General features: G+C 35.3%; 1 protein-coding gene across 2 annotated transcripts in view; it reads left to right on the top strand.

Moving 5' to 3' along the window:
* Positions 1–15868, top strand: part of DTNBP1 (dystrobrevin binding protein 1) — a 143078-nt gene that overhangs the window by 30092 nt on the left and 97118 nt on the right. For both annotated transcript variants that reach the window (XM_054491182.2, XM_063665839.1), the window contains one exon: positions 5392–5524. In XM_054491182.2, coding sequence (XP_054347157.1) covers positions 5392–5524 — 133 coding nt within the window. The remainder of the gene's footprint in view (positions 1–5391; positions 5525–15868) is intronic.

Here is a 15868-nt window from a genome sequence, read left to right as displayed (position 1 = left end):
AACCAAATCCAGCAATGTATAAAAAATGAAATACACTTAGTTTATTCCAGGATTAAAAGGTTAATTTGACATTAGAAAATCTTTTGCATGCAATTGACTTTGTTAAATATTAAAAGTGAAAATGATCATCAGATGCAGAAAATACATTTCATAAAATTAAATACCTATTCAGGGTAAAAACTTTTAGCAAATTTTTAATGGAAGACAGCTTCTTTGTCCTGATATCTACTAAAAACCTGCTGTATTTGACTTGCAGTATTTTAATCCCATATTCGGCCATCTTGCTAAATTCTGTTATTCTAATACCTTGTATTTGGGGGTGCAAGTTGTTTTGGGTAGATGGTAGGTTTGTTTCTTTCCTTCTAAGCCATACAACTTTTAATTTTTCATGTTTCTTATACTGGGTAGAAACTCTAGTATAATGTTGAATAAAAACAGTTGAAGACCTTGTTCACATTTTGGCTTCATTAGACTTAAATGTGAAAAGGAAAACTATACATTTTTTGGAAAATAGTGGAAGAGAATATGTTTAAGACCTTAGGGTGGGAAAGATTTCTTAAGTAAGATATAAAAAGCACCAGCCATAAATAAGTATATTGATAATTTTTGTCAAAACTTTTTTTAATCAAACAACATTGTGAAAAATTAAATGATTTATAAGACAGAGGCTAAGTGTTCAGAAAATATGAATAACCCCTATGAACCAATAAAAAGAGGATGAAAATAACCCAGGAGAAAAGTGAGTAAAAGATATCAGCAGGCATATTGCAGAAGAGAAAACAGGAATGGCCAGTACACAGTAAAATATGTTCAACCTTGCTTGGTATCAAGGAAATTCAAATTGAAACCCCAAATTTTCACTTATTAGATTACCAAAACTTAAGAAGCTTGAGCTTTCTGTGCAGATGGTCATTATTTGCAGATGACAGTTTTGTTTCTTTCCTCGGAAGAAACGTGATGATAAACAACTAGAACTTGGGAGTATAAATTGGAACAATCACGTTAGAAAAAATGACTTGGCATTAAGTAGAAGTTAAAGTTGCACATGCCTTTCAAGCAACAATTCTGGTTCTAGGAATTTTTCCAGAGCATTACATCCAACCTGCAGGGGCTGGGGAGGGGGATCTCATTACCCTAGGCCCTGGGCGATGAGGAGATGTATATCTTGGATACATCTGCAATTCATTTGTGAAACCCTTGCACATGTGCATCTTGAGATTTGTACCAGAATGTTTGTAGCAAGCTTAATTTAATCTTTGGACAGTTCCAAAGTCCATCTGCAGGGAAAAGTGTGGTATTATTCATAAAATAAATACCGTATACAGCAGTGAAAATTAGTGAACTACTATACCTATATGTATCAACATGGATGAATCCCATGTTAAATGAAGACTGTGTCCTATAGAGGAGCTTTAACAAAAATCATTCTTTTGATTATCAGAAGCATTAACAATATATACAGGAGAAAGAATTTCCTGTAAGATCTGTTATTGAATTTATGCTACCTTAGGATCTTAAATTTTTGTATAATTGGTTATTGTAAAACCCACAGCTCATCAAAAGTACTTAAGTTGCTTTGCAGAAACAGTACCCAGCCTTAAAAATTAAAGTTTATTTTAAAGTCTTCTGTGGTGTATTATTGAGATATATGTAAATATTTAAATGTATATCTTTAATATGCATAGTATTAAACTTGTCGTTTTGTAAATTTATTTTGTCAGACCTGCTCATGTGTCTTTGGTGGGCTTTACCTAAACAGCATAACCTCCTGGGGCAAATATACTTTTGGACAATTTCATCTTGTTTAACAAATTATTTTATACTCATCTACTTTAAAGCTAATTATTATAACTATATAGTCTTAGAATTCAGAGCAATAGTTTATAAAACAAGCAGCTGTGATCAAAGGTAACTTTGTTGTCTAGGCTTGTTTTCTTTTTTTTTGAGACGGAGTCTTGATCTGTCTCCAGGCTGGAGTGCAGTGGTGCGATCTCGGCTCTCTGCAACCTCTGCCTCCCAGGGTCAAGCGATTCTCCTGCCTCAGCCTCCCGAGTAGCTGGGACTACAGGTGAATATGCCACCATGCCCAGCTAATTTTTGTATTTTTAGTAGAGGCGGGGTTTCACCATGTTGGCCAGGATGGTCTCGATCTCTCAACCTCTTGATCCGCCAGCCTCAGCCTCCCAAAGTGCTGGGATTACAGGCGTGAGCCACCGTGCCCAGCCTGTCTAGGCTTTTCCTAAACAAGGGTTTTGATTTTTTTTTCTCCTTTAGCAATGTATTAAAAAAAATACCATAAATAGTTAATACTTAGGGCTTAAACTCTGAGGGCAGTTTTCTAAAGTTAGACTTGCAGTGTTTTGCCTCTCCTGTTATTGTGAAATATTAGCTTGCCTTCAAATTGAACTTTCAAGATTCATGGTTTTGTTTAACAGTTTGACATTAAGCCAGTTGAATTTGACTGTTTCACTCCCTGTGTTCAGGATGGATTTCCTCTGCCTGTGGCAGAAAGTGAACTGAACTTAGTGTTGGAAATCCTGGTTTCTGCTCCTTGCTGCACAAATACATGTTGACCTTGGGCAGATAACATGGCCTCTCTTAGTTTTCTCATCTATAAAATGGCTTAACACTACTTATTCTGCTTATCAAACTTGTGTGGAAATCAAATAAAATGATGTGTTCCTTAAAACTCTGAACTGCTGAGTTTTATACTAAGATCCTATTCTACATCATTGGTGTACCTTTTCATCATTGGTGTGCTTTTTCTTCCTTCTCCTAACCTCAATATCTGCCAGAAAGAATTTTGGAATAAAGCACTATGGGTTTGTCTTGCTCCTTAAACTTAATTTCCTGGGGGTGAATCTCGGTTTATTCCGAGTTACTTCGAGGTGGAAAAATTGAACTTCCGGAGATAGCTTTTTTTTTTATCATTAAGAAATTACACATGATAAAATGAATAGGTAATAGTACAGTTTTTCAGAACCCTTTCTTTTGCTAAATTTTTACTTTTCTTCTTCCCTTTATATACCCCTAGAGCACAATCCCTAGTAGGTTGATTAAGGGCATAGGCTTACTGTCAAATTCTCTGGGATGGAATCTAAGTCCACTGTGGTCCTTGAGGAAGTAACTTAACTTCCATTACACCTCAATTTTTAAAATCTGTGTAATGGAGATAATAATATTGCTTAGTGTATAGGGTTGCTGTGTGGTTTAAATGAGAAAATATATGTAAATTACTTAGCACAGGGTCTGGTACTTAGAAAATGTTCAAAATGTTTTAGTATTGTATAATTATTGATAATTTCTGAGAATCCATTTACCCTTCCGTTCTTTTAAACTTAAGTGATAGTTTAGTGTTTTCTGATATAGTTTTTCTACATATGCTTATATTCTATATTCAGAATTTAATTTTCAGTTTTATTGCAGGTATGAACTAAACTGTAGTTAAATTTTAATATTTAAACATTGCACTTTAATTTTCAGTAAGAAATGGTTAATATCTAAAAATTATTCTAGAGTTTTCAAATTATAAACCAAAATAGCCCATAATATAGGAATTTTTTTTTTTTAGAGTTTAAAATCTGAAGTTAAGAGAATTTATGAGGGCTGCCACTAAAATAATAAGAGGGCAGGAATCATTACATCTTCAGTACCCAAAATAGGGCTTAGCAAATGGTGGGTGGTCAGTGGAAGTTTGTGGAATATTATAAATGAATTTTGTGAACATAGATCCTTGTTTTAAGCTTTGGTTTCCTTACTGCATTTTAGCTGTTTTTTCAGTATGTTTTAAGCTACTTTTAAAGATGTTTTTAAAGACCAGTTGGCAACAGACATTTTTAAATACACAAAAATAATGAGAAATGCAGTTTGCGTGAAACTTGGTGTGGCCTCCCAGCTCAGTTGAGGCTTGAATGTGAGAGATTATGTGTTTCTCCCTCCAGCGTGGGCTGAGAAACCACAGGGAGATGTGTCATAGCTTAGTTCTTTATTTCAAACGAGAATTCCTACTATAGTGAAATGTACGAACAAAAACAATCTAGTACTACATACAAATAATTTTGTATCTTTGATATATTCATTCCTCCAAAGTTCTTTCTTAATATTTAAGTGGAACTGAGTAAGAATCAGTTGTATTCAGATTCTAACTCTTAAAGAGCCTTAATCCTGGCCAGGCACAGTGGCTCATGCCTGTAATCCTAACACTTTGGGAGGCCAAGATGGGTGGATTGCTTGAGGCCAGGAGTTCAAAACCAGCCTGGCCAACTTGGTGAAACCCCGTCTCTACTAAAAATACAACAAATTAGCCGGGTATGGTAGCAGGTGCCTGTAGTCCCAGCTACTAGGGAGTCTGAGGCAAGAGAATCGCATGAACCTGGGAGGCGGAGGTTGCAGTGAGCCAAGATAGCACCACTGCACTCCAGCCTGGGCAACAAGAGTGAAACTTCATCTCAAATAAAAAAAAAAAGAGAGAGAGAGAACCTTAATCTTGAGATGTGCAAATTGTCTGTTTTGAATACTCAAATTCATTTTCTTCTGTCACATAATGGGTTTTGTTACCTTTATTTTTTATTGTACAGATTATGGAGTTTTTTCCATAGTTCTTGCTTATGCATGTTGATATTTTCAAAAGATCACCTCTTCTTGCTCCTTCTAAATCTTTCTAGGCCCTTGTCCCTCCCGTTATGTTAAGACCAAAACAGAATTGTCTGGGAGAAACTAATGTCTGTCATTTTCTTTATAGTCTTTAGCAAAAGAAGTTAGAATTATCTTAGGCTACTCTAGAATTTCACAACCTTGCTATTAGGAACCCTTTACATCTGCTGAATTCCCGTTAACTTAAATCATTTCCTCTTTTTCTGGAATTCTGGAATTGGCCAGTTTCCTCAAAATTCCTTTATATACTTTATGCAATAAGTATTCCTGTTTAAATGTAAATTGAATCATAGTATTTTCTAAATGTATTAGGGAACTTTTCTTTGAAGACTTCCTTTTGTAAAGCCAGTAATTACCCGTTAATTATGTTTTATGTTTGTTTTCTTTTTGGTTGTTAGTGGTAGTTTTTTGTGTTTCTTTTTTCTAGATTTAGATTTTCAAATACATGGTCCGCTTAAAACAGGGTATACTTAGAAGTGACTTCTAAAGTCATTTTTAAACTTTCTCTTCTCTGGGTTAAGATGCACTGATACAAGCAATAATTTGAGGTTTCCTGCACTGAATATTAAGTTGTTTCTTTTCTAAAAATGAAAACAACTTCAGTCTCTTTTAGAATGTACCGTAATCTCTACTGAGTAGAGGGGTTGTTAAAGATAACATTAAATCTCATTACATTAACTGTACTTTCTTTGTGCCTAAAACCTGGTTTCACTTTACCCCCCTTCTTGTGTGCTGCAGCTGGTGGATAGCGAGGTGGTCATGCTTTCTGCGCACTGGGAGAAGAAAAAGACAAGCCTCGTGGAGCTGCAAGAGCAGCTCCAGCAGCTCCCAGCTTTAATCGCAGACTTAGAATCCATGACAGCAAATCTGAGTAAGTCCAATGTTTTCATTGTACATTACTTTTAGGAATGAAAACAACTTGGGCAGGGTTTGGTGTAATTTCAGAGCTTTTTAGGAACACATGAAATTCTGGGTTAACAGGATTTTTTGGAAAATCATGATTTCTACTTAATTTCATATTTTGATTAGTTGAGGATTCGACAGAAAATGATGTAAAGTGTAGAAATTAGTTCTGTTTCTGCCTCAGGTCAGCTCAGGACACATAATTATAATTATGTTGATTCTTAAAGTGACTCAGATTGTCTTTGTTGACATTTGGTCTCTGTTCAAAAGCATACATATAGAAAATGGATTAGGTGACTTTGTCCTGACTGTAGAATGTATTCCAGAAATTGTTGCTTTTAAAATTTAGATCTGCTAGAACTTCATGTCTTATAGTATATTTTTTTCTCTTCAAACGGATTAGAGATCAAACAAACCTGGTTAAATGAGGGTACTTGTGCTGGGTGTGGTGGCACGTGCCTGCAGTTGCAGCTATTCTGGAGACTGAGGCAGGAGGATTGCTTGAGCCCAGGAGTTTGAATCCAGCCTGGGCAACATAGTGAGACCTTGTCTCAAACAACAACAACAACAACAAAGTAAATTAGGGTACCTGTTTGGCTAAATTTATACTCTGTGGAAATTTATTTTTTTGTCGTCGTTCATTTGGATGGATTATGTTGGTATTCTTTTTTTCTTGGGTTTATATTCAGAAAATTATCTTTTATGTTTGGTGATGCCACATCTAAGGATAATATTGTAGCTTACTATTTCCTAATCAAGCTTAAGATCTTAGTAAAGTAGGAGGTAGGAGCTGTCTGTATGAGCTAATAACCTGTTTTAGTCTTTTAGGTGGGAAGCTAAAGATACCCTATTATCTCCTCCTGTTTTTAATATTGCCTTATTCAAAGCAAAACAAGACTGACTTACAAGGCAAGTAATTGGCAAGCCATAAGACAGGTTTTTGTATGTGAACAAAATAGATACGTAGTATTTGGAGTGCTGTTGCTGATAACAGGAGCTAACGTTTGTAGCACCTACTCTATGTCAGAGATGATTAGATGATTTACAGATACTATCTGTAATTCTCACAAGAACCCCACAAAAGTAGCTTTTATTATTCCCAATTTACAGATAAACTAAGGCTTGGAGAGGTTGCAACTTGCTCAGAATCATAAAATTTATAAATGCATCTAGGATTCCAACCACATTGATGATATCCTCAATATCAGTGTGAGGCAGTAGGATGAGGTGATGAGGCAGTAGGATGGGAGCTCTCAGTAGGTCTCTATGAACTGTATTCTTCAAGTCCCCTGGCTGTTACCATGCCTTTCAGGGTCAGTGTTTTGTTATTTCTGAAGGCAGGGCATGGAAAAGAGATTCTGGGTCTTAGAGAAATGTAAAATGGCTATGGTTGCCCTCTGCATTGGTTTCCTCTTACAGGTATAGTAATGGTCCTTCCCAAGCCTTGGCCATAGCCTTTAAGATGTTTGGAACATTCTTCTTAGCCACTTTCTTTCAGCTCATCTTCCTGTATCTCTTTGAGGCACTAGCTTTTCATTGGTTGTATGTTTCTTTGCAGACATGTTCTCTTATGATAACCTCTTTTATTTCCCCAGCTGAGAGTAAATCTGTTTACAGATAGTTGTTGTTTGCTTAATACCACTCTATTGATTAAATACATTCTGCCACAATTCTCATTATTTTCATAGTCAATTCTGTTTAGAAAATGCAGTCTCTATAAGTCTTTCATAGAATACATTGTATCTTCATTACCAATTAGGATTCTAATATCCTGAAAAATGTTTGATGTTTAGTGACACATGACCTTATTCTTCAGAAACTGCATTTTGTCTTCTTAAATGCACAAGATGGGCCTTCCAAATGTTCACTTGAATCGTCTCTTTTTTAGTAATCTGAGAACATCTACACTAAAGACAAATGAAAGCTAAAAAGATTATCTGTTATACTGTTCTGGTTAGTCACTTCTAAATTAATTTGAGTCATTTTTTTCCTCTCATCTATGTCTAACCAATATTGAGCTCTTTTTAGAGAGTTAGTTCAGTTTTTTTTAGAAGGTATGTCTGGATGGTTGTTTTTCATATATATTGCCAATCTGAATTATCTGTTAGCCTTTGAAATACATGCTTCCTTTGGGTTTTAATCTATTGCTGTTATTTGCCTGATATTTATAATTAGTAATGAATGGCTGTGGAAGATAGCATATCAAAACTTGGAATTTTAGAGACCTAGTTGGTATTTGTTGGCCTAGAATAAGCCCAGAGAGAGTTGTTTTAAAATCATGAGGCTTTTAGCTAAGCAATTTAAGCTTTATAGAATCATTGCTGACGATATTCTTTACAGTAGGAAAACAAACACTTTGAAGCCAAATTTGATGGAGTGAGTTGTGTAAACATATATCTGCACCATTAATTTACTTTATGAATTCATTTTGATGCATTTATGTGTCAGTTTTAGATTTTGGAAACATGTAGTCATTTACTGGGTTTTTTCTTTTTTTTTTTGGAAGCCTCAAAATCTCTCCTATTATTACCCAAATACCTTGACATAATATTACAAAGCTTAAATAGTTAAGCAATAATAAAAAATAAAAACAAACTTAGAAGAAAATAGTAACCGATTATATTTAGTCGCAGGGTTCCCCTGACTTCTTTGAACTTGTTGCCCTTTCACTGTCGAATGTAACACCATATCCTGTCAGTCCCTCCATTTTCCAGGCTGCTTCACTCTTTTGGTCTTACTTTGCTCTCTAGAGGCCCTGCTTTTATTGAAGGGTAAAGGATTTATCTTATGTGAGCAATTTGGACTTTTGATGATGCTTTTAGCTGTGTTATCTCATGGCTTCATTAATATGGCTCCTGGTACCTAGCCCCTTGGGAATTGTTAAGTTACAACAGATGATCCATTCATATTGGCTTCAGTCCAGCTTACAGGAGCCTATTTAATTGATACTTACTTGTAAGGTTTGTCGTTTTAAAAATAAGTAATAAGGGTATGCTGGGAACTGGAAAACAAGGGCTATTAACTTACAGATCTGAGTTTGGCTCCCAATCCTACAACTTCCTCACTTTAAAAACTGCAGATTTCTCAATGGCTCCAAGCTTTAGTTTTCTTGTCTGCAAAATGACAATGAGCATACCTGTCTTGTAGGTATTTGGAGGATTAAATGAGATGACAAACATAACCACTTAGCACAGTGCCTGGTACATGCTGGGCATCTGCCACGCACCACGCACTGTGTACAGACTCTGGACACACAGCAGTGAACAAGGCTGGGCACCTGCCATCAAGATGCTGAGATTCTAATGGGGGCCTCTCTAGCCTTTGCGAATTCACAAAACCGTTATTCTGTGACACGAAGGTTTGGATGGATGTTAGGCAGTTTAGCTTGTGCTGCAAAACAATTTAGAATGCAAAACCACAAGATTCAATGTGGTGATATTAGCATCCTGTACATTGAAAGTGTGTAAGCATACAATGGAATATTTTTATCCAGATTCTATACACTTTCTTATTCTGTGAAAAACCACAGTGCTTTTTAATCATAAAACTGGAAAAATATGTTTGAAAAGTATATACTGAAATATCTTGAACTTCCACTAGAGGGTAGTGTAATCCTATTCCTTTATTGAAGTTCAAAATGTTAAAAGCTTTGTCTTTGAATTTTCTCTATTTCTTAGTTTATTTTATATGACCTGTTTTTAAAACACTGTTCCCTTCATCTAGAGCAGAAGATTCTGGGTTTTGTTTTTGTTTTAAAATTTTAATTTTTTTAAGAGACAGAGTCTCACTCTGTTGTCCAGGCTGTAGCATGGTGATGTGATCATAGCTCACTGCAGCCTCAGACTATTCTTGGACTCAAGCGATCTTCCTGCCTCAACCTCCCAAAGCTCTGGCATTACAGGATTGAGCCACTGTACCCAGCCAGAAGATGCTGTTAATTCTTAGGTAACAATTCTTAGATATAAGAGAATAGCAGCCGTATACTGAGTTTGTGTTTTTCTTTTGGTTTGACCTAGCCTGATACAGTATTATTTTGCTTTTTTCTGTACAGAATTTTAGAGGGCATCTAACAGAGAGATTATCATAGCTCTGTCAGTTTTTCATGAACTAGATTATCAGATGTCCAGGTTCCTTTCTGAGGCTAGACCCTTCAAGAGGCACATTAATTCTCTTAGACACCTTTTAGGCTACTACATAGATCTGATTTGTTCCATAATGGCTTTTGCAAGTTAATGTACTTCTTAAAGTTTCCTTATTCATACCATCATTACTTTATTACCTTAGTACATAAAAGTGTAACGTAAGCATTTGAACAGTCTTGTGGTCTTTCAGTACCTGGCCTCTGTGACCTATGGCTTTGCTGCCAAGGAGAGTTCTTTGTTCCATGAGGCTAATTATTTTGTTAGAAAAGAACTCAATAAGTGGGAAATAATTTTAGTATGCTGCTTCATTCTTTATATATCAGTGGTTACACTACAGATGATATGTATTTGAAACAAATGGCACAAAGAAAAATTCCAAACAGAATTGCTTTTCCTCTGGGACGGCCTTCTTGCAAAGATTTGTGAAGCTCTTTTTTGCACAGCTGTCAGGTATTCCCAAATGGCTTTTCACAATAAAATTCTACCTATCTCTTCCACTGATCACTAAATGAGACATATGCTGTTGTTATAGCGAGCAAAATGGTGAGGCTTGAGCTTCTTGTAAAGGTATATTTGCGTCCATGGAGGCCTGCTAGTATTTTATGTATATGCATCCTAAGTTGGTTACCAAATGTACTCATATATGCAACTTGTTTTGCAACAGGAAATGAGCAGGCTGTGACAGGGAAATTAAATTTCTACTAACTTAAATTCAACATAAAATATTCGGAATACACATTATGTATGTACTTGTCATTATTATATGAAGAGCTTTTTTAAGTTTTTAATATAAGAAGGGATGAACCTTTATTTTTTTTCAATGCAGTTCTTTTATATTTTATTACTGATTTCAAGTCTGCTAAGTGTTAAAATGGAAAATTTTCATCACTTCTTCTGTTTTAAGTCACTGATAATGTGACCTGGTTTAATATACTAAAAGTATCATCATGTTGTTTAATGTTTTCTAAGTTCCCTGCTCATGTTTATTCTTTTACAAAATTTGGCATAATCTCTTAATATTTAAACTAGATGACCATGAATAGTTTTGCCTTCTCGGTTATTTTACATGTTAGAGTAATAAAATCATTCTATCACCAGAAATTATTCTTTATTGAATTCAACAGACAGGTTATTAGGGGATAGCAAAGAAGCAAAAATACAGTCTGCACCTTTAAGGCCCTTACTGATTCCTGAGAGATGTGAGAGTACACAACTGGTTGGATGATATCAGTCAGAATGTGAGTCCTGTGTGAGGCTGCAAGGTCTGGGGAAGCACAGAAGAGGAAGGGAGCCCTGTGGGAAGAGGCCGGGCTGCCACTAGTCTAAGCCTGAAAAGACAGGCCGGGGTTAGGGACAGGCAGAGGCGAGGAGGAGGAGGCACCAACGCTCAGGACTCATCTTGTTTTGCTGTAATGTAGAATATGTGAAGGAAAGAAGGGAAGTAAACTCAGTTTGTGGCCAGAGAGCAGTAGCTCTCTGAATGATAAGGAGTTTAACTTGAAAGGGCTCGGGAGCCTGTGAAGCTTTTTAAAGGGGAGACCATAAATATGAATTTGGTGTTAGCAGTAAAATGACCACTGACTATTTCAAGCATTTTTAGTCTAAATTTGTCATTCAGCACAAGAGCATGATGCCGTCCTATTCAGAAGTATGTACAGTTTGTTTCTCATTAGGAATTCCAGGTTGATAAACCACTCACATGTTTTCATCTGGTCCCCACGTTATTAACAAAAGAGTGACTAGGGCAGCAAGTACAATTTGTACCTAGAACAGAATTTCTGTCTGTGAGAAATTAATTGGCCGGCCTAGAGATCAACCTCATTTAAGTTCCTGGCCTCATTAGCTCTGTAGTCAACCAACAGAGCTAGAATCTAAATGGAAATTGCCATCTGTCCAGATAAAGATTAAAAAGGTAAAAACATACACATTTTCCAGCATAGAATAATTGTTGGCTCCATTACATAGTTTCTTTTCAGAAAAATCATTTGAAATTTAATTCCTTTTACCTGTAGGAGATCTTGAGTCAAAAGAATGTAGCCTGGAAAATAACTTATAGGTGTGTAAGTTTGTAAGGTAAAAATGAAAATGTTGTTGACATTTTGATCTATTAGATCCATAGATCTTGTTTACATCATGGTCATTACTGGTCAATGAAGTTATTAGTTTTCAATAACTTTTATTAAATATAAAACTTAGCTAATCTAAAAATTTTCTCTATTTTTTATATTCGAACATTAATTATTTACTAACTGTCAAGTATTAAGTTTAGGTACTTTGGCTCATTTAATCCTTTTAACAGCTTTGCAAGATATGTGTTGTTAGCTCTCTCTTCACAGACGAGGTATCACATTGCATCTCATCTGGCAGGAGCAGAGCTGGGTTTTTAAGCTTGTGCTTCAAAGCCTAGCTCTTAACCAGTCCCCCATATGCTAAGCATACGTGCACGATACTGAATGCATCAAGTAGCTTAGAGTTAAATGGAGTCTATATTAAATTTAACTATTCTAGTTTTTATCACTAATCAAAATGAAACAGCCTTTTAAATAATCCTATTAGCTATGGTAGTCTTTTATACATTTTTAAGACCATGTCAGACTAGTTATAACGAATGAGCTGAATATTGCTTCTTTAGTACTAGGAGTACTAGTACCCAAGCTGAATCTCCTAGTCAGTTTTTCATTTAATAAAACATAAAACAATTTAGGCTGGGTGGGGTGGCTCACACCTGTAATTCCAGCACTTTGGGAGGCCAATGCAGAAAGATCGCTCAAGCCCAGGAGTTCAAGACCAGCCAGGTCATAGTGAGGCCTCGTCTCTACAAAAATATATATATATAAATGGCAGTACATCATTTTGCCTGATTCCCCCATGTAAACTCCTTATGTACCATTTATGACATTCTTAAAAATCTTAAATATAGTTATTGGCTAAAATTTAGATTTTACAAATTGTTTCACTTAAGCGTTCCATAATTACATATAGTAGCTGTTTGATGTGATCCCTGAAGCTAGATTCAAAACCACCATGAACTGCATTATTATTAGCCTTTTCCAGATTTACCAGTGGTTTACAGTGATATATTAATATGATAAAAGCCAGTACCTAAAATGTCTGAAGAAAACTGCTAAACTGCTTGTCATCAAATTTTCACTTTTGAATAAAATTTTATTCCCCCCTACCAAATTCATGTTTTTAAGCCTTACACCCTAGCAGAGAGGAGAGGGAGTTTTTATAAGCACAAATATTTAGTAGAGTTAAAATTTAGGATATTAGAAAGTGTCAAAAAAAAAAAAAGGAATAAGACCTACTATTTGATAGCACAGTAGGGTAACTATTGCCAATAATAACTTAATTGTATATTTTAAAATAACTTAAAGAATGTAATTGGATTGTTTTTAACTCAAAGGATAAATGCTTGAGAGGAGGATAAAAAGAGAAAATGTCAACACTTCTGGATTATCTAATAGCTGCTTGGATCAAACAAAGATTAATTAAAAATAAAATCTTCCTTAATAAAAATTCATACTTTATTGATTTTTTTTTACTTAATATTATTTTCAGTTCCAAGATCTCATTCAGGAGACCACATTAAATTTAGTCATCTTGTCTTCTTAGGCTCCTCCTGGCTCTGACAGTTTCTCAAACATTTTTTGTTTTTGATGACCATGACAATTTTTTGAGACATGGTGATCAGATATTTTGTAGACTGTCCCTCAGTTGCAAATTGAGTACTTTGTAATATTTTGGATATCAGTCCTTTATCAGGTATGTTCTGCAATGATTTTCTCCCAGTTTCTGCCTTGTCTTTTCTTTTAAAAAATTTTTAAGTATTTATGTATATTTTTTGCTTTTATTATTATTTTTAATTGACACATAATTGTGTATATTTATAGGGCACACTGTGATTTTTGATACATGTACACAGTGTGTAATAAATCAAGGTAGTCAGCATATCCATCGCAAACATCATTTTTTTTTGTTTTGGGAACATTCAAAATCCACTCTTTTGCTATTTGAACATATACAGTAAATTGTTATACTCTCCCTACAGTGCTATAGAATACTAGAACTTATTCTTCCTATCTAGCTGTAATTTTGTATCTATTAACCAACCTTTGGCCACTGCCCATCTCCCCAGCAGCCTCTAGTAAGCACTGTTCTACCGTCTACTTCCCTGGGATCAACGTTTTTAGCTTCCACATGTAGGTGAAAACATACAGTATTTATCTTTCTGTGCCTGGCTTATTTCACTTAACATAATGTCCTGAAGGCTCATCCATGTTGCTGCGAATGATAGTATTTAAATCTTTTTTACAGCTGAATAGTATTCCATCATTTATATATAACACATTTTCTTTATCCATTCATCATCTACTGATGGATGCTTAGGTTGAATTCATATCTTGGCTATTGTGTATAGAGCTGCAATGAACATGGGAGTGCAGATAACGCTTCAACATACTGATTTCCTTTCCCTTGGCTATATTCCCGATAGTAGTGGGACTGCTGGTCATATGGTAGTTCTACTTTTGAATTTTTAAGGAACTTCCATACTGGTTTCCATAATGGCTATACTAATTTAAATTCCCACCAACAGCATATGAGAACTCCTGTTTCTCCATGTCCTTGCCAGAATTTGTTATTTTTGGTCTTTTCGCTAATAGCTATTCTTTTTTTTTAGTTTTGGGGGTAAGGGGGTACATGTGCTTGTTTGTTGTGTGGCTGTATTGCGTATTGGAGGAGATTGGGCTTGTAGTGTACCCAATACCCAAACAGTGGACGTTGTACCCAATACGTAGTTTTTCAATCTTTGTCCCTTCCCACCCTTCCCCCGTTTTTGGAGTCCCTAGTGCCTGTTATTTCCATGTGGCAATAGCTATTCTAACTAGGGTGAGATGATATCTCATTGTGGTTTTGATTTGTATTTCCCTTATAATTAGTGATGTTGAACATTTTTCCATATACCTGTTGGCCATTCATGTACCTTCTTTTGAGAGATGACTATTCAGTTCATTTGCCCATTTTTTAATAGGATTTTTTTTAATTTTTATTTTTTGCTGTTGCATTGTTTGGGTTCCTTGTATAAGAATTTCTTGGGAATTTTAATTAGTAGGGCCATTATGAAAAATAGTATGGAGGTTCCTCTGAAACAGAACAAAACGAAAATAGAACTCCATATGGCCAGCAGTCCCACTACTAGGGATATATTCAAAGGAAAGGATATTAATCCCTTGTGGGATGAATAGTTTGCAGGTATTTTCTCCCATTTTGCTGGTTGTCTTTTCAGTCTTGATGTTTTTTTTTTCCAGGCAGAAGCTTTTTAGTTTGATACAATCTAGTTTGTCTATTTTTGCTTTTGTCACTTGTGCCTTGTGGTCTTCTCCATAAAATTTTTGTCCAAACCAATGTTCTGAAATGTTTCCCATGTTTTCTTCTAGTAGTTTCATGGTTTCAGCTCTTACATTTAAGTCTTTAATCCATTATGAGTTGATTTTTGTATAGGGTGAAAGTTAGTGGTCTAGTTTCATTCTTCTGCATATGGATATTCACTTATCCCAGCATCGTTTATTGATGAGACCATGTATTTCCCAATGAAAAGCACCCAGTGTTCTTGGTGCCTTTGTCAAAAACTGGTTGGCTATAAATATGTGGATTTATTTGTGGATTTTCTGGGTTCTCTGTTCTGTTCCAGCATGTCTGTTTTTATGCTAGCATCATGCTGTTTTGGTTACTATAGCTTTTTGTAGTGTATTTTGAAGTCAGACAATCTGATGCTTCCAGCTTTGTTATTTTTGCTCAGGATTGCTCTGGCTATTCAGGGTCTTGTGTGATTCCATATGAGTTTTAGAATTTTTTTTTTTTTCTATTTCTGTGAGGAATGTCATTGGTGTTTTGATAGGGATTGCATTTAATCTGTAATTTAAGTGCTGAGATTACAGGTGTGAGCCACCACACCTGGCTCTTTCCTTCCCTTGGTTAAATTTATTCTTAAGTATTGTAATTTTTTGTAACTATTGTAAATGGGACTGCTTTCTTGATTTCTTCCCTCCTGCAATTTCATTGTTGGTGTATAGAAATGTTACTGATTTTTGTATGTTGATTTTGTATCCTGCAACTTTACTGAATTTATTTATCAAGTTCTGAAAGTTTTTTTGGTGGCGCTTTTAGAG

Source organism: Pongo pygmaeus, chromosome 5, assembly GCF_028885625.2.
Source record: "Pongo pygmaeus isolate AG05252 chromosome 5, NHGRI_mPonPyg2-v2.0_pri, whole genome shotgun sequence".
Lineage (NCBI taxonomy): Eukaryota > Metazoa > Chordata > Mammalia > Primates > Hominidae > Pongo > Pongo pygmaeus.
Note: the sequence above shows the minus strand (reverse complement) of the source record. Positions and strands in the feature narration are given on the sequence as shown.